General features: G+C 32.9%; 1 protein-coding gene across 1 annotated transcript; it reads right to left on the bottom strand.

The window, feature by feature from the left end:
* Positions 1-623: 623 nt before the first annotated feature.
* On the bottom strand, positions 624-15,665 carry LOC123522868 (uncharacterized). The gene is made up of 8 exons (XM_053549074.1): positions 15,516-15,665; positions 10,034-10,218; positions 4,960-5,181; positions 4,174-4,252; positions 3,378-3,415; positions 2,185-2,263; positions 1,018-1,118; positions 624-650 (listed from the first exon to the last, which is right to left on the bottom strand). Exons 1-8 carry the CDS (start codon positions 15,625-15,627, stop codon positions 624-626), a joined length of 843 nt encoding a protein of 280 aa, XP_053405049.1. The 5' UTR covers positions 15,628-15,665.
* Between the last annotated feature and the right edge of the window lie 4,273 nt (positions 15,666-19,938).

The following is a 19,938-nucleotide window of genomic DNA, read 5'->3' as shown; positions in this document are numbered from 1 at the left end:
AAGTATAATATGTTGCGCAACAGAACATCTGGTTGTATATCAGTATGGATAGCTCACACGGCATGCAGTTATGTAAATTCGCATTTCTGTGATCAAAAATATTCATAAAAAATTCCGAAAAAGTCAACGTTATAGGATAGATTTTTAGTATAGAAATATGATGATTTATTTAAAAATCTAGTTAATTTTTTTTCATTTCTTTTCATCATAAAATTTTTCTTTTTATAACTGACCTTATACAGGCGCGGATACCTGCTGTGTTTACAGAAGTTTTATGGTATGATCATGCTGACAGCTACTATACTTAACACTTTGCTATTAATCAGAAACACATTACACGCTTAGTGAATACTAAGCAAAAAGCCAAACCTGCTATATGCTTTTTTATTTTAAAAGCAATATTACTGTAATACTAAAATCCATTTTAAATTAAAAGATATCAAGTTAAAAGATATATCATATCAGTCCATCGTTCTCATTTAGACTTAGAATAGTTTAGACAATTATTTGTTCAACTGTAAGCTTCGTAAACCTGATAATAAAATTAAGTACTCGAATCTATGTGTCAGTAGCATATTTTATATACTTCCAGGAGTGCTAAATTTATCTATCAGTCAATTATATCATATAGCAGTCTTGTCATACATATACTAGTAATAACAATAAAAATAATACAGTCTTATGTTCATATAGCTGTGATTTATTCTATTATGCATTAATCTGATTCTGATGAATAACTATGGAAGCGAAAACTCTGTAAAGGCCGATAAGAATTCTGATTTTTTTTATATTTTCTAAACTGAATCTCAAAAGTTATACTATTTTTATTTCGCAGGCACTAATATCTCATTTATTTCACTTTTACAAAGTGCAACCGATAATTCTGTCAGTCACAGTGTAGCGCGGATGTAAAATTTACAAAACTATAAAACTGTGATTATTGACATTTCACATGTAACAATCTGTTACATTCTAAGACCCCGAATATTTTAATGACACGTGGTTGCGACAATTTACAATTTTGACCGCATTGAGTACTAGGGAGTTTAGCGTCAGCACTATAAATGAAGTAGACAAAGTGTCACACTGGGTAGTGTATCTAGCCGTATTGAAAGTTCCTGAAAGTAAATAGAGAGATTGGTAAAACATGCATATGTATACACAGGTACAGTTAATTAATAAAATAACAGATTAATTAATGAATTATCAATGTGAAATAGCAATCATCTTCTAACGCAGCATTTAAGGTTTCCGATCTACAAAAATGCAAGTTCTATATTACAGTACTATTAAAATATATCAAATATTGATGCCTGGTAAACTCCTATATTTTTGGTATCATTTGAAAGTGTATTGTCTACTGACAATGAAAATATACATTACCTTACAAAAATATATTATATTTTTTTACTTTAAAGTTTTCAGTGATATTACAACAGAAACCCAGTTATTACAGTGTAAGATTTGTCATTTCGCAGTCAAAAACATGCCTACGATTCGTGCATAACAATTCTGGTCATCTTTTTTACTAATTTTTGTTCAGCAGACACAAAAGATACGAAAAAGGACATAGTGTCACCAGACATCAAAATGTTACGTATTCGTGGATTGGATATCTTAAAGTAGTTTGTCTGAATATTTGAAATTATAGATAACACTAGTTTGAAATAAAGACACATTTAGAACATAATATGTTGCAAATGCCACTAAAATCTGTTTTTAACAAGTAAGCAAAATACACATATTAAGAAAATGAATTCCATTTGATTTAATATACGGAACAAATATTTAATTTTGTACAAAAATGTACTCAAATGTCATAGACAAAACTACGACTCAAGTTTGACTAAAGTAATTCGCTATTTCGTTCCTGCAAAGATTGTCTTTCTATTACACGACATTCGCTCTATTTTTATAATAAATACTATAAATTAAGTTGTATTAGTTGAATTGAGACTGCAAAGTTTGAATAAGTAAAAATTTCGAACTGTCAGTAAAAACGTTTTCCTGTATGTATGACAAACATTTAAAGTAAACCTTTTTTTTTAAAAAAAAAGATACTAGATAATATCGCCCCCTTAGAGCAAAAAGGTACCATGTGCTGATAATTAAAGAAGGTTAAGGCACCTTTTTTGCATTAAGGGGGCGATATTGCAAATTATATACACAAATAATTAAACATACTTGGATCTTTTTCTGACGTTGATTCAGCTGACGTTGCAATCTCCGGGCTCAAAGAGGTGGGGGTGGATTTGTATCTAGACTGAAAGATACAAACCAACATTACCAATATGGTCTGAAGATTTCTATATAATAACACTTTGTTTTATTCAAGCGAACACGAAACAAAATATGGATTTTATTTTTACTAAATTTAAAACTGCTAAAAGATACATTTAAGATCCATGTAATTGTTTTCTCAAGTTCATTTTCATTTCAGAATATATATCACATCTTCCTAGATCATTGCACCTCATTCTGTATAATGCAAATTATTTAGAGCAAGTAGGAAATACTTTTGCAGATGCTGGTGTGTTCTGAAAAATGCATTTTGCCCAGAAGAAACTGTTATTTAGGTTGTGTTTCGAAGACACAACACTACAAAAACATTATTTTCGCATATTTCTAAAGGTAAACGTGTGCCCTTGTCTCCGTATCCTACACAATTCATTTTTGCTTGAATTACTGCATGAAAGTCACATGATTACTTTTTAAAACCATTAATTTATTTATCTTCATTAAAATGTAACTATATCCTTTATTTGAAGCAAATAACCTAACCCTGAAGGCATATCTATATAATTCGTCATCATGTGTTCAAATATAAAATTGATATTTAAGAAACAATATATCCCATAATTTGTCGTTGAATGAAATCATTGGACATCAGATGCGAAAGAATTATATCACGATAACACGCATCTGATCGGCAAACAATTTTTTTCCATTCAGGAAAAAATCACTGTTTGATATGTGTAGTTTCAATTCTAACACGATATTGCATGTGTGACGAAATCCATCAAAATTAATAGTGGGTTTATTTTCAAGTGCGTCACTATGATGTTTGATGCCATGACCTAATATCTGTGACGTATAAAAAGTTGCACAGTAACATATGTTCAGCTCTCTCTTTCTATAGGAAAGTTGGCTCGTGTTAGAAATTTCGTTAAAAGCATGCCTTGCTATGTGTCAATGACGCCAACCAACCGATTACACAAAATAAAAAAGCATGCTTATTTTTATTGTTGCTGAGTCAGACTTTGTCACAGATTCCAGATGCACTTTTCCGCTAATAAACATTTTTAATTATTCGTAGTAGACTTCGCGATAAATCAACATATAACAAGAGTGGAAGCATCATCAATTTATTGACCTACCTGCACATGGTTTGACGTATTCGGATGTTGGAAACCATCTGAAGCACAGAAATACATGTATTGACAGTGTTTATAGAACATTGTACAGCAAAATTGGAAAGATTTCATTTTGTACTGTATATACGTGCTTAAAACTACAATGGCTCAAACATAAAACAGCTCAGAAGCTGTTGGAATGAGTGATGTTATGACAAACAATTGTCTGTTTATGATATCAGTTTTACAGAATTGTGGAATATAGAATACCATCAAAAGAATCACCTACAACAGTATACCTCTTTAAACCAATAAATGACTCTACATGTTATTTTGGATCGTCTCGGCGGGTCGGTTATATTACGATAGGATTTTAGTTTGAAAACAACGACAAAAACCGAGGCTATCGAGTACCACGGAGTTATTTTCAACTTACTGTCCACAGAATAACCAACTGACAAGCTGGGAACCAGCTTACCTTTCCTACCTAGTCCAAAGAGACTTTTGATAGTATTATACTATATGTTTTATACTATTTGTTCCGAGAACGAAATAAATCTAAATAGCAAAATACAAGTAAAATGCCTGTTGATAAATATTATCTGAACCAAAACAAAGACTTCTGTCAGAAGATGGTATTTATCGAGTTGGCCCAATACTTCAATTACTTTATGACTCTCTATGTGCCATCTTCCTAACTCTCTTTTCCTTTTGAAGTGCCTTGGGATACTGTTCAAAATCAAGTCCTATCGACAGAGTAGCATAATGAACAGGCCCCAAGCTAGCTACCCTTCATAATTATGCAATTAATGTAACATACTGGTACTTAGAGCATTTGTTGGTATTGATACAGCTGGCGTTGCAGTGTCGGGGCCCACAGAGTCGCCGAGATAGCTACACTGAAAGATATAAAGATTTTTCATGAAACTATGCTCTACAAAGCTACACGTCTTATCAACTACTAAGTAACTATGAGACATTATTAGGTTTTGGTATTGCTGTTACATGTACCTTTAGAGCAGCGATATAATTTAGAGAGATATTAGAACTGTATTTACTGTGTACTGTGATACATATCATAACTCATGGTTATGATATTTTTGACAAATACTTTGCGTTGAGGTGGAACTATACAGTCATGATATTTATCTCAGAATTAGGAATTTAGGGCAACATTAAAGTTGTTCCCTTACTTCCTACATACTACTGATACCACAAGCAGATAATTCTCCGTATCTCACTGACGTTTCATTGTTCATACATACTTTTATACCGTTCCTATAGTTGACATGACGAATTAGACGGCATGAAGTGATTCAGCTTTTGCGATGAGTGCAGACCAAGATCAGTCGTGCAGGCTGATCATGATCTGCACTGTTCGCTATTCAGTCAGTAATAATTATTTTTCAGTGAATATCTCTTCGAATGATAAATGGTACTGCCTAAATTGAATGATGGACCAATCCATTTTAGAAACTTAGCAGGGTAAAGTATAATCTGTACTAGTCAACAGCATGAACGACTTACACAGAATTCATAAATCAGATAAATAGAAAAAATCACTGTTCCTCAGACAGATTGTCACGGGAATTGAACAGTTGCTAACCTTTGCAAAGTACTTAATCCGACCAAATACCAGAACCCTCCCTGCATCAGTTGTATACTGCATTTCAACCTTCGAGAAGTTCTCTGCTGTGTTTGGATTGATAACAGAAGAATTGAAATGAAATTCCATCTCGATCATTATCTGGTCATTTGTATTTTCCTCATCTGTGTCTGTAACGTTTTCAAAAGCCAACACAATGTCTGTTGCGTGCCTTACTGCAAGCTGTAACCAGAGTATTCATGATAAATTTAATATATAGTCTGAACCATAATCAATGTATGTTGCGTGTCTTATCGTGTCTTATTGCAAGCTACAGTCAGTGTATCACATTCAAAGTAGTATATGATATAGTTTGGGCATGGCCAAAAACATTTGAGCCGCGCCATGAGAAAACCATCATAGTGGCTTGTTAAGTTTCTTCCAGGCACATTATTTACATCTATAATGTAACATGGTTGCGTAGTGCTTACTGTTGTTAATTATGTATGCCAAAGATAACAGTCAGCCAAATCTAAAGTCGTTATACAGACCTGATAACAGCAACCTTGCATACATAATATTCTAAGCGGCAACAATTCCATAACATTCGGTACAGTAAAATGTAACAAGTCTACACTCTATAGGTAACATTGATTTGAGATAACAAACTGGGAAAAGCCTTTGTTCCAAACCTATACTACAAACGTTCCTAAAATATGCATGAAAATGCAAACAACGATTTATAAAAGGGATGTCAAATGATCTAAAATAAATCTACGAAAAAATATCAAACAGAAAAATGGCAAATAGTTCTGCAACAACATATCACAGCTTACATTTCCCTTAAGTTTATTCAAAACTTAACAAGCAATTTATACATATAAGACAAGATTTCTTTGATGGTTAAATAGAGAGACAGACGAATAATTAAAACATATACCTTGTCCGAAAGGAATGTGATATGTCAATAAAGTAGCCCTTAGTTAAAACCCGTGGTATAATAATGAATGAAAATCATATATGTACATATATAATATTACATTTGCATTGAATGCCTCTAACTGTGTCATTTAAACTTCAAGATTTTCATTACTTAGTATTAGTTGTATATTTTTTTTATAAAAGTTATATCAGTTCTCTCGAAATAATGTTAAGTTGATCATAAGACACCAATAATTTGTGAAGTAAATGCTTACAGTCAAACCTGTCTATAAAGACCACCCTTGGGAGAGCCAAAATGTGGTCTTTATTGGGATGTGGTCTCTATTCACAGGTTGAAAGACACTGTAATCATTAAATTGGGAAACAAAACATGTGGTCTTTAGAGACAGGTGGTCTCTGTTCAGACGTGGTCTTTAACAGGTTTAAATGTATGCACAGAATTATAGACACACCTGTATAATGGTCTTACATGTTAGAGGTGTCACCTCCCTCCCCCTTTTTACGCCCATGATGTTTTGACACCCACTTAAACCTCCGTACCCTTCCCGCTGTTTATATACACATAGTTTTTCATAATACAAAATGTATTTAAAAATGTATCTTGTTGGTGGGTTTGAAGCATTCTGTCAGTAATATCTTTCCACTACAGTTTCTGTTTATGGATGACATGCGTTGCAATGTGTGGCTCTGGCAGTGTTGACTGTTTCCAATAGCACTAGCACTGAATTCTTGCAAAGATTTTTCCTTTTATATCAGAAAAAAGCTAATAAAAATTCCAGTCTTCTATTAAAGGTGGATAATCAGATTTTGGCCATGTAACAGATTTGTTCGAAACTTTAGTATCTGATCATTTACACTAATTTATGTTCACTTAACACTTAATACAAATTAGATTTTCACTGGAGGTATTTTTAAAATTTCATTTTCCTATCCTGGTTGCCCAACCAAGATAGAGTTATTTTATCATAAGTATAAATTTGATAAACATACTTTGCTTAAGGAAATGTATAAATATTAGACATATTGTAATATATTTGTAAAATATTTGCATTAAAAATTATGTATTTAGATGGAATTCATTAGAAACGCAAGTTTGAAAAATTGTTATTACCTCCCTTTGCCTATCTTGGTTGCGCAACCAAGATAGATTGGAAATAAATGAATTCAGAAGCTACACACAGCTTTAAAACTTGCATTTTGGTTCAGATTGTTCAATAGTTGATATGTCTATCAAATGCAAATGTAAAACTAGACATTGTATCGAAATAAAAAGAAATACCCAGCTTTTTATATAATTTCATATTAAAGGGGAGTAATTACAAAATTTTATAAAAATAATAAAATATACATTTCAAATAGGAATCTAACTCTATGTAATCGGTCTTTTTGTTCCTTAAATAATTCTCTACCAGAATATACAAAAAGTAAAAAATGTCATTAAATGTTGATTAAATGTGATTGACCACCTTTAAAAGCGAATAGTATTTCAAATCCGTCTTTTATTTTTATTACGAAGCTTTGCAAAATTTGATATTTACATTACAAGTGAAGCTTTTGAGTTGAAACGCCTTTTTAATAACAGCGAACTTTTTCTTAAGGTTAGCAGTATATCACAAAACAACATATTTTTTTAGCAAATGAACAGCATCTTGACACACAACTTATCTGTTCAGTAAGTTCTGTCCCACGGAGTTGGATACTTAAAATATTCTAAATGAGTTGTCCCCCTTTAAATAAGAATGCCATTTGTAAAGAAATAAATGTAAACAATTGTAAAAACGATGTTTTACCTAGTTATGTAAAGTTTAAACACTCGCACGATGTTGCAAATGCATCAAAACGAAGACACGAAACATCTTTTTAAAAATGGTGAGTTTTTAAAGGCGCTGGACTGTCCAGAAGTGTGGCCCCTTTATGTAGCCCCTTTCCAGAATTCAGTATATATATGAATAAATTGACAACGGTTTTGTACAATAATATAAATGTTTTGTATGCTGTTATATTTTCATGTAAAACAATGCTTTCTTTCTATGATTTGATGACGTTCAAATTTTTTTTCTCCGAAACATGGACCTATACCTTAACCAACAGGGAGGACAACTACGATGCGACTAAATACTGGCATCGTAAAAACGGAGTTATCCTAAATGTAATGCCTTCCCTATTGCGGTTCATACACTTTTTCAATGGAATAAATTGAGGAAACTGATAAATCAATGGCACACAATACAAAACGATTTCAGTCCGATGCATAACCGAACTTGATTGACATTTGATAGATTCAAATTCTCTGTAAAAGTGTTAAGTACTGATGTCGATGTAGATATGTAAGTGTTAGAAATCATCGTAATCGTATAAAGCATTTTGAAAAAATGAGGTATGGCTCTTATACGGTGTTCCGTTTGGACAATCGTGACTTTTAATTAATACTAAACCGCGATGCACGATGCTACGATGACGATAACCCGATGGCACGATGATGAAACAACGATGGTACGATGGTGAAAACGCGATGGCACGATGAGGAAATCGCGGTGGTGCGACGGTACGATGGTGAAATGTCGATGTAATATCGCGTTTTCACCATCGTACCATAGTGCCATCGCGTTTTCATCATCGTACCATCGCGTTTTCGCCATCGTACTATTGCGTTTTCACCATCGTGCCATCGCGTTATCACCATCGTACCATCGCGTTTTCACCATCGTGCCATCGCGTTATCACCATCGTACCATCGCGTTTTCACCATTGTACCATCGCGTTTTCACCATCGTGCCATCGCGTTTTCGTCATCGTAACATCGTGCATGGCGGTTTAGAATTCAATAAAAAGTCACGATTTTCCAAACGGAACACCGTACTCTTAACTAAACTTCTATGAGTTCCTGCGGCCTTACCAGTCCGTATACTATATATTAATATGATTGAGATTGATGAAGAAATCAGGCGCTAGATTGTTAAACAACGTTAGATATTATGATAGCATTTTATGCCTAGTGAAATGCAGTAACTCATAAGATATACACTCTTAAATTTATATTGTTTCAAAACATGGATGTTAGAGTGTTACAATTGTTGAAGATCGGAAACAAAGGAAATAAAGTAAGCATTATACCTCATCTAAAACTGTACACTGACGTAGGTTTCAAAACATTGGTCAGTACCAAATTGTCAAGAATTATCTGTTACAGTTTGCGAAACATAACATAACATAACATAACATAACATAACCGACTTTCCCGACGTCCGCTGGAAAAAGAAATCCTGATGGAAACGACAGTACGGTGTAAATCGTTCTTTTTTTATTTAATTTTTATTGGCATGAAACATATTTCAGCTCATTATTGTTGAAAAATGGTCACCACTTACATGTACACTTACAACTTCCTGTCTGAAACTGCTTGTTAGAAATCTCTTTTATGAACCAGTTGTGAAAGCTCAACAGACAAGCCTTTTGGGAGTATTTGTTTGAATTTTCCAGAGTCTAAGTTTATTCTAAAAACATATTAGCCGTTATGGCTGATCACCAATTAATCCGGTTGTTCTTTGTTTCACACAAAATCTACTTACATAATGACGTTATCTCGATATTTTCTAGAATTTCAGAGATTTAAATTCCAATAAGGAAGTAAGAAAGTGTCTTAACGATACACCGCCATTTTATCTAGCATGCGATAAAATATATCAATTTTGATAAAAAGCCAAACACAGTAGGGTAACACGATGCTATTGAAAAAGGGCACGAAGAAAGGAAGAAAGGTATTGACTATTTTTACTTTAGGCTTACATTTGGTAGTGATTAGCCTTTAATAAGTCTTGCTTGAAGAATATACGCCGGTTGTATTTGCGATGGACTGTCGCCAAAGTCGTGTGTTGGCTATTAAGAATATGCGCGTATAAAAGTTTAAAAATAATTTTTAAATTGATTTAGCAAGTTCATTCAATTCTTTTATTAGATAATTAACAAACATTTCGCATTATTAGATTATAGCCTTCATAACTTGACTCAATTGATATCAAATAATGAACGCTTTCAAACAAGAAATTTTAAATGTAAGCGCTGACCATTTCCAAACATCACTGTCAAGTTATTTTTTTAAGAATTTGTTATCCCACATGGTTTAGGGAATGTCGGTTATCCAGTGTGTTTTTACCGACGAGTTCGTGTATTCCGGTCCCAATATTACTTCCATGAAGTAGTAGTAATTTGTGCTGGTGACTTGAAACATCTTTCCATCACATTCTTTCTGGACTGTGAGGTCTGATCCGATATCGACTAAAGGGTTGGCTCCAAGTGCAAATACTGGCTGTTTTGTTGTTTTTATTTTGATTACTACATCTAAATATAAAACAGAAAAAAAACACAACAAAACGAAACAAAAATAAGTGGCCATTGTCTGACCCATACGTCCGTATATAAGTAGTATTTTCTCTTCATAGAAATAACTTTCTCCTCAAACATTGAAAACTACAAACTCGATGACGTGTGACTCAGAGATCATCATCGAAATACAAACACTCGTTGACTTAATGCCAGACATTGAAATATCCATACACATTCCCGTAAAACTTGAAACACGGAAATTTGACGTCACGTCGACCCATACAGACGCCGATAAAGAGTATTGCCGCTTTTAGATAAAAGACGTTTTAGAATTATCATTTCAATAAAATTCGTACACACTGTTCAGATTATAAGTGGTGTAGTATATCTCATTACAAGTCTTCGCACTCCTAAGTTATTCCGCCGGACGTGTCACTTCCCGTGTTTTAACATTTTTCAAACACGTTTACGCGATGACGTCACGTCTACCTACTATATTTGGCACAATTCATGCGCCATTAAATAGAGGATATTTGTTTGTTTTAGGCTGAAACAAATTTTCTATTTATTTTATATTTTGTCAATAGTTTTAGCAAAGTTATATCCAGTTTGTCCACGCAACGTCAGGTGCGTCACATCATGACGTCATATTTATGATCCTGGCTTATATTTTTATACATAGATCTATATCTTTATTGGCGTATATTTTGCAAGGAATTTTCTATTATTTATAATTCATATTCTTTCGCATTCGTATACTATAGTTCCGTACCAGTGAAAAATAAAATTGATGTTTTTACTGTTTGAAACAGTGAAAATATCAATTTTATTTCACTGGTAAATTTGAGTGTTTCACTGCAAAGCATGAAATAAATAGTGTTTTCCTATTTCGTCATATTAGACTCGAAATAATGTAACAGAACAATGTTTTAACATATTTCATCGATACGAATTGGTTATACGCCGCGTGTATAACTCACGTGTGTCGAAGCAACGAGTAAGACATAACAACATGTATTCGTGCAAGAGACGAAGTATTTCCAATTCACCGTGAATGTCACTTTATTCCACGCTAATTAATATATATGACAAATACCTTACTAGTGTGATTATGCAATATAAACTAGCCGATTTTGCTACTGAACTTGCCGTAAACATACTTGAGAAGAGAACTAAAGGAAGAAAACTGATACAATATGAGAATGAGTCATACCTACCTTCCACATAGCTATATTTCTTAAGGAAGCTTCAAAACTTAGTTACTTAGTTACTGGCTGATTATATTCTGAAAAGCGTTTGTACCTAGGAACCGGATGTAAACTGCCTTAATTATAAAACTTTTTATTATTCAACTAAACAATATTACACACTGTATAAGATCAATTACACACATGCTATGAAACAGGTAGAGCTAATACAAATCATATCTGAGCAATTATGAGAAAAGTAGTGCCAATATGAGAAAACAGGGCCAAAACGGACTTCAAGCATTTTGACTGGTTCAAAAGAGAGGGCCAGTACTGAGAAGTCTCTTCCGTTACATGTTAAACTGACGTCATTTGGTTTTGCATCAAAATAAAATATTACAACAGATTTCAGATTTTTGACAAAAATATCCATCTAACATATTCATGTAATATAATAACCAAGTATGACTGTGCGGACGTACTATGTCGATGTACGTCTTTGTAGATCATAACGATACTTTCGACTTATTCGGTATTGTATACAAACAAGTGTTCCTGTCAGATATCCTGACAATTTTCAGATGTTGAGAAAATTTGCGAAACTCAGATTAATCAAAACGATGAGACTTATCTTAAACAGACATACTGAGAGTGTTGATAATTTGTGCAATAGTAATAGCGACTGGATGTTGCGAACACGAATGTCAGTTGTAAACTGTAAACAATTTCGGATAAGAATAAAACGAGGCATGGGGTGTATAATATGTGCTTGGGTCGTTGCATTATCTTGATCAACACATATGTGTACAATTTTTGTCTCGTTGCCTGCAGCATACAAAGAAAAAACATTTAAAGCAGTTTCTATCACAGTTCAAATGATAAGATACTCACTAGAGTAGAGAAAATAAATAAGGTGAGTTCCAGTTACTGCTGATTATGTCGAGGCATCACAATAGGCTATATTTCGTAATTATTCTCACGCACCTACATACAACCGATTCTGTTTTTTGGCGAAAGTGACTATGCTTTATTAAATAAGTCAAACTTTTTTTTTTATCTGAACGTGCATAGCTGCCATAAGGTAACTCAACGAGCTGCCAATATTAAAAATTGAATTATAAAATTGTCATTAATCAAGTGATTTCTTGTTGGCTTTGTTATTTGTCTTCGGGTAATCGTATTGACTTCCGGCCTATGGCCTTGGGCCAATACCACAACCCTTGGACAAAAAAAACAAGGCCAATACATATGAAATCACTTGATTAATTACATAATAGCATTTAGAGAGCGTTAAGTACGTTCTCCTCCATGACGTATTGTTCAAGAACGCAGGAAAAGTTTTATTTACGCAGTGGCCCGGGTTCGATTCCCTACTTGGGTATGTTTTTTTTCATGTTTTGGCATTTTGGAGACAGTATAGAAACAAAAGCTCATGTTCTAATATTCATAATATGGCCTAACTTTAATTTTGAAGAAAAAAAAAAAAAAAAAAAAAAAAAAAAAAAAAAAAAAAAACAACATTTGTTGCGAAAATCTGTGTGGTTTTAGAATATGTGATATTTTAAATGTATATAATGTGTATTATTTCCGTAAAACTAGGACCGCTTTGCAAACTATCTTGAAACACACAAAGAGCAATCCTTTGAAGTTAGAAAAGAAAGCAAAGTGCTTTAGCAATATCTATTACAATGAATAATATACAATGTATAACAAGTTCCGCATGACACTTGCGAATGTATTTTAAAGTCCCATAAAGCTTTTAATTTTATGTTAAAAACTGATAAAGGTGCTGTCAAAATTGAGTTTATGAATAATAACATGAAAATCACTACATTTAATATCACGCATGGCCTTATACGATCGGCGAAACTAAGGGAGGTACTAAAAAAACAAAAGATTAAATAACAATTCCTACTTTTTGAACCTAATATTCAAACTTTTGAAAATGTATGGGAAAATAATTATCGGAAGTAAATTTTAACAAAATAAAGTGGCGGTTTAACTTTTTAGACCACGATAATCCGTAAATAGCCAATCGCAAAGCAGACTTGTACCCGTCTATATTTCATATACAACAGTAGCGTTGTATATATATCGGGGGAAACTTGGGCAAAAAACGCGTGAATTTCGTGACAATTTACCATCTAACAATACAGGCTAACGCCGGAGTTAAATGACCTTGCAATATTCTCACCAGTTATCAATGGGATAAAAAATAAGACTGTCTTGGAGGTAAATTCAGTTGACAACGTCTAAATATTAATATTGTAAAAATGACCCCATGTTTGTAGATATCAATAAAAATGAATTACAATAAACTACATATTTGTAGCGTAGAACCAACTGGGTAAAAACGTAATTTACACATTCACTGAAACGTTTCCAACAGTTGTAAATTTTTATGTTCACTTGTTATAAAAAGACATGTCACCACGATCCTTACATTTGCAATCAACTGGATCCAGTTGTTCGAAACTTTAACAGGCGATTGAGTTAACGGTCGATTGACTTTAGCAGTAGATTTCGACAGTTTAGAAAACTTAGAAAATCAAATGACCTTGTTAAGGATTATAAACACTATACCATCTTTACAGTAAAATTAAAACATCATACTAGTGTTTCCCACCCACCAAGACTAGTATCATAAATAGAAATTTAACAGGCGGTTAGTTTAACAGCTTAATGCAGTGGTCGTGGGTTCGAGCATCATTGGGGTCACGACCATGACTTCTCATATGACCCCAGTACTAGTTTTCATAGGAAACGGACTCGAGAGTGGTTACAATAAGCTTAAACAGTTAAAGCTTTCATCACAATCGAGCTAAAACAAATTAGTATCAACTAAACTAAACTAAATTACAGTCCGTTAAAGTTTCGAACAACTTGGCCCAGTTAGAAAGTAAAACAACTACATCATTCTTACAAGAAGGGCACGATATAGTAAAAGGTATTCGTAGTCCTACGAGCATCTACGCACTATACTATATCCTGATAAACAAAGTAAACAAATAAAAAAATAACTAAGTTAATAAATAAATAAATAAATAAATAAAATGGCTATCTTCTTGAATCAACGAATCAACGTATCTGTCATCGTGTTTCGCCAACATGCAAACTCCTCACAAAAACTAATTGTTCAGCATGCAGTCCAATTTTGAGTATTTTTGAGAAATCCATATTTAACTGTTAACTGTTTAACATTAATTTTGTGATTGCAAATGACTCAAAGTGTTAATGAACGTTAAATCTTAGTAAATCCGGTATTTGAGTACAACTGAATTTATACAAATAACCTGCATTCTTTCATATGCACTCGTTGTCTATCCTATACATAAACAAAGTCATTACAAGCCTTTAAAGCATTCATTGTTTGTTCTTGTTCTGCATCATACTAAGTTAAAGAACCCAAACTAGGACATATACATGTACACTAGCGCTAAAAATCAAATGAATCATAAAGAAATACATTAAACGTTATGCCTGGTGCTACTATTAATTTTCCCACAGGCTTCGTTTATAAGAGATACTAAAAAAGTCTTTACATAAAATACAATACCACACACTGAAAATACTAACTTTATAAATATCCATTAAATGCTTTAATTGATCCACTTTTTTACATTTTTTCTCCAAACGCATCTACTCTCTTTCTTTAATAGCATTTAGAGACTAAATTCCAACTGACACCAACTATTAATATGTTATGCACTCAGACATTTGTAAAATATTCAAAATTTCACAAAAACATTGCATTGCTTGAGTTTGACACTTTAAAGATTGTGGATATTATTTTTTTATCCAGTCGGGAAAGGTTTCATCTTATTCAATATGTGGAACACCTGCACCTCCGCCCTCAACTACTACGCGCCAGTGTAACATGTTTTTCATCATCATTGTATATTCCAACGCAGACCACTTTTCTAAGCTAGTTTTAAAAATAAGCCATCTTTCAATACATTGCTTAAATACATACAAGATATAAAACCCACGTGGTAAAAATACACGTCTTCCTCCATTAAAAACTAGAAAGGACGCCATATGGCATAAAATCATGTTAGTGTTACTCTGAACCTAGCAAAAAATCAATTATGCTACACTTTGCTACAGTATGAGAATGAGTCATACCTACCTTCCACAGTTTCATTTTCAAAGGTAAAGTAGCTTTCGCTCCAAAGTCGATTTCGCTACTATCCTCAAAACACAAACTGTTATCAAGTAAAACATTGACAGCAGGCATCAACAAAACCGACCCTGAAATAACAACAATGACTTTCGTGTTGCTTTTCCTAATTTCTCATAGATGTCATTTAGTCGAAATTCGTCTGCTTGAACTTGGAAAATTCGAACATCACGCTTCGCTCGAACATCGTAAAATGCATAAAAATCCTGTAAAATGTATATTGCTCGAATTACCGATATCTTGAACTAATTTTGTCTACCCCGTTGAGATGGAGCAACCGTTAAAGTGCACTATTATTTCATGTTGTAAACGTCGTATATATTTCGATAAAAATGTTGATCCTGAAAAATAGCAAGATGTCTTATGCTCACGTAGGTCGTCCTGGTGTTTCACGCCAGAAACTTTCATTACGGGATGACTATATAACGTTGGGGAGTCATTAGAAATATGAGTATTTTTCATTAATTCTCTACTATTATGAAAAGTATGCAAATGATCTTTGTCTATCTTTTAGACTAACCTTACCTTATTTGCTAGAACGCAATAAAATTTATGAAAACAGTCACTGAATTAGTTTTTGTAGACGATCATAAAATTCAAAAGACAAAATGTAACTTAAAAACCTGAAACTTATGACTTATCTCCATACATTTTCAGATTGATTTACATAAACATAGTTAATAATGTGAATAGATGGACTTAATTAAGTTAATATTTCAGATTTGTCGATTTGTTTCATGAACTAACACGCGTACTGCATATCAAATTGACTTAATCAAATTAATATATTTCAAATTTGTTGATTTTTTTTATGAACTAATACATGTAATGCATTAATCGACTTAATCAAATTAATATATTTCAGACTTGTCGTGTGTTTTTATGAACTAATACATGTAATGCATTAATCAAGTTAATATATATCAGATTTGTCGAGTGGTTTCATGAACTAATCCATGTAATGCATTAATCGACTTAATCAAGTTAATATATTTCAGATTTGTAGAGTGTTTTCATAAGCTAGTACATATACTGTAGAAACGTATTTAATTGAGTTAATATATTTTAGACTTGTTGAGTGGTTTCATAAACAAAAAGAGAGGTGTTGCACATTTTTTACCTCTAATGATCAGACTCAATCAAACCGAGTCTGCTATTATTCATTTTTTGGTTGCATTCTATGCTTCCAAGGGATCTTTTTACTGATTTTATCAACTATGACAAAAGCAATCTTTAAGTGCCGTGTGGCGGCTGTAAAAAGTCTCCCCGTACTTGGATTCAGTGTTGTTATATTTTCTGGTCCTTACGGATCATGGAGTCCATTCAATGGATGTGTAATAGAGTTCCGCTTAAGCCAGTGCTAAAGGCGTGAGAGGTGTAGCACATTTTATTACCTCTCATGAACAGACTCAATCAAACCGAGTCTGCTATCATTCTTTTTTGAACTGCTTTTTTGGTTGCATTATATGCTTCCAAGGGATCCTTTTACAGATGTTTTACAATATATAGACAAAATGATATGTGTAATTATTATTAAAAAGCAAGCAAATCACAGTACTTTCTCGCGATGGCCTCTGTCATTCTATGAAGTGTTAACAATATCCCTTCGCTGGGTTTGGAATTATACTCCAGACAAAAGCGTTTGTGAATGAATTATAAATGAGAGATTATCTGTGAGGAAAGTAATGGTTTTTGTATACAGCACTTGTCATTCTGTGAAGTTTTAACAAAACAGTAGGTTCAATAGATTTGGAGTTATACTCCCGAAAACAGCGTTATGAAACACTAAAAAGAAAATAAAATAAGTAAGCAATGTACCGGTAGTGCTATTGAACACTATACTTTCAATGGTCCCCTGTCACTGTGTAAAGATTTAACAATATATCTTCAATAGTTTTGGAGTTTCTTTAGAACAGAAGGCTATGATTAAATGGTGGAAGTTGACAATTAAAAAAGTAAGCAATACAAAGTTATGATTCTAGCACATTGAACTTTCTGTTATTGGCTATGTAATTGTGTGAAGTATTAAACAATTTTTCCAACACATGGCCAGACAGACGAGCAGACGAAGACCAGTCCTATATCCCTTTCGTTTTCGGCGCGGTGATAAAATACCATTACTATTTCTTCTACTAAACTTTTTTTCCAGTCTTGCAATGATTTTACAGAATCGTTCCTTTTGTGACCATCTACCAAGGGTGTTTATATTATTTTAGTTGATAAAAAACAATTCCGGCACTACTGATCTAATTTTGAAATAACTTTACAGAAATATCCCTCTGGTGATCATCTACCAAGATTGGTAAATGTCTGCTTCATTTATCAAAAATGAAATTTACTGCATCGGGCGGGACAATTTTTCCGTATTTTAATCCAAGGAAAATATCTTCTTTTATAATTCTACAGCTAGGTTTCAAAAGACATATTCTAGAAAAGTTTTTTATGTATGTTTGAGCTGTGAGAATCTGGTGAGCTTGTTTACAAGAAATAGTAAACTTGAAAAATAAGTTTTTAAATAACGACAGAAGTGAGATAAATCCCGATTATGTCCCTTAACAGTATTAAAGCTCCTAAAAATGATCACCATTACAATATGTTTAAGCCTTAAAGGACAGGAAATTATTTTTCATAAACTAACTATTTGACCTTAAAAATTCATGAACATTTATCATAATCAAATTTCAAAATGACTTACCATATGTAAGAATAATTGTCATCCAGAAAATCGTACTCATTTTTTTCTGTTTCAGAAATCCTTCTTCCTGAAAATTTCCATTGTCTTGAGATAAATGTGAAACAGGTAGCTTTTACAACCTCAGATGTAGTGACATGATACTTGTACTGAAACAGGTATCGGATACAGCGGTAGCTTTGACAACTTCAGATACAGTGACCTGATACTTGTTATATTCGCTGTCTGAAGAAATTGCTTGAATATTAAATATCAAAATCTTTAAAGTTCTTGGAAGTATAGAATACACACAAACAAAATGATAGAAGACGCATGTTAGCTGAGCCAGCTCATTAGAGGATATATTTCTTTTCATAGAGATACAATATAATGTTTTTAAGATTTTATTTCAAAATAGAAAGAAATTAAATAAAATCTAGAAATTGATTTCTAAGTGTTTCAAATAACCAAAATTGATTTTACAAAATTGAAATTTATGATATTTTTGTTTATATCTGATTCAAGAACTGAAGTTTTAATATTGAATTCAAAGCTGTGACCACAAAGGGTGACAATTCTTGCCTTAGTCAAATACATTAAAGCACAGATATGTATTAGTGTACTCCCCTTGCAATTACACAGTTAAATGGAAAATGGAAATGATTTTAGACATTATTGTTTTAACAACAAAGACAATTTGTGTTTGATTTACCCTTAACCTTTCAAGGGGCAGGACGGAAAGTGGTTGCACACTTGGTTAAAGCGAGCGAAATGATTGCAAACTTACAAAATGGCGGATATTTTCTGAAATCATCGAGTGTTCGCTTGTTTTTTTTATCAGGTAAGTGGATTTCTATGGTATTTTGAACTCTATGGATATGTACATGCATCAGTTCTATGTCTACGTCACACTCGGCTTTGTGTTTCAGCATTGTAGATTTCGAATTCTCGAAGTTATTGGAGTTATAAAATTGTCATGTCCATGTTTTGATATTTGTATTGCGTCGTTTCTTGCCGTTTTTAACATTCTTACGATCAAACTAGCCTGTTTTTGGGCTCTTAAAAGAGAAAAAATAACTAATTGTGAAGAATTATATAAACGTTTGGCTCTGCATGTTTTCGGGATAGTGCTTTACCCAAATAAATCTTGTTCAAGCTAGTTTTTGTTGCAAAATCGTACTTCAAGCAATTTCTGTTGCAAACATTTTCTGGAAAAATAGTGTCCAACTCTCAGAGAATGTTTATTGTGCAACTGGTTGAAAAGGCAAATCATGAATTTCCTCAAACAGCAGATAGCGCGAAAGTTCATAATTCTATTTCTAATCACGAATAACGACGTTTGGGCACAAAACAGGACTTATTTTTAGCTTTTTGTGATTTTGGAAGATCAGTGAAATAATATGGTCGATGTTTTGCTATGGTGTGCACTAGCCTTGTGTATATCTTGCCCAAGAAATTACTTAATGCAAACCGTGTAATCTGACAAGTTCTCGTCTCAATTCTTAGTCCACATTCTATGTTCCCATCTCCATTGACCTGTATTTATAATTGACAGAATTTTTTTTAAAGATATTTTACATAAAAGCAATATTATAATCGAACTAATATATAGCAAACTTTTGTTTTAATTTCAGTCGATCTGAAATCTACAGTATTGTATTTCCTTGTTTAATTTATTTTTCAGGCAAAAACGTAAG

Source organism: Mercenaria mercenaria, chromosome 8, assembly GCF_021730395.1.
Source record: "Mercenaria mercenaria strain notata chromosome 8, MADL_Memer_1, whole genome shotgun sequence".
Taxonomy (NCBI): domain Eukaryota; kingdom Metazoa; phylum Mollusca; class Bivalvia; order Venerida; family Veneridae; genus Mercenaria; species Mercenaria mercenaria.
This window is presented reverse-complemented; position numbering and strand designations above follow the sequence as displayed.

Excerpts from the sequence above, each read along its gene's own strand:
- LOC123522868 (XM_053549074.1), bottom strand. The coding sequence starts at position 15,627 with ATGCCTGCTGTCAATGTTTTACTTGATAACAGTTTGTGTTTTGAGGAT. Across the intron at positions 4,253-4,959 it reads GGATTAAGTACTTTGCAAAG|TGTAGCTATCTCGGCGACTC; the intron begins GTTAGCAACTGT and ends TATATCTTTCAG. Across the intron at positions 3,416-4,173 it reads AACAAATGCTCTAAGTACCA|ATGGTTTCCAACATCCGAAT; the intron begins GTATGTTACATT and ends TCTGTGCTTCAG.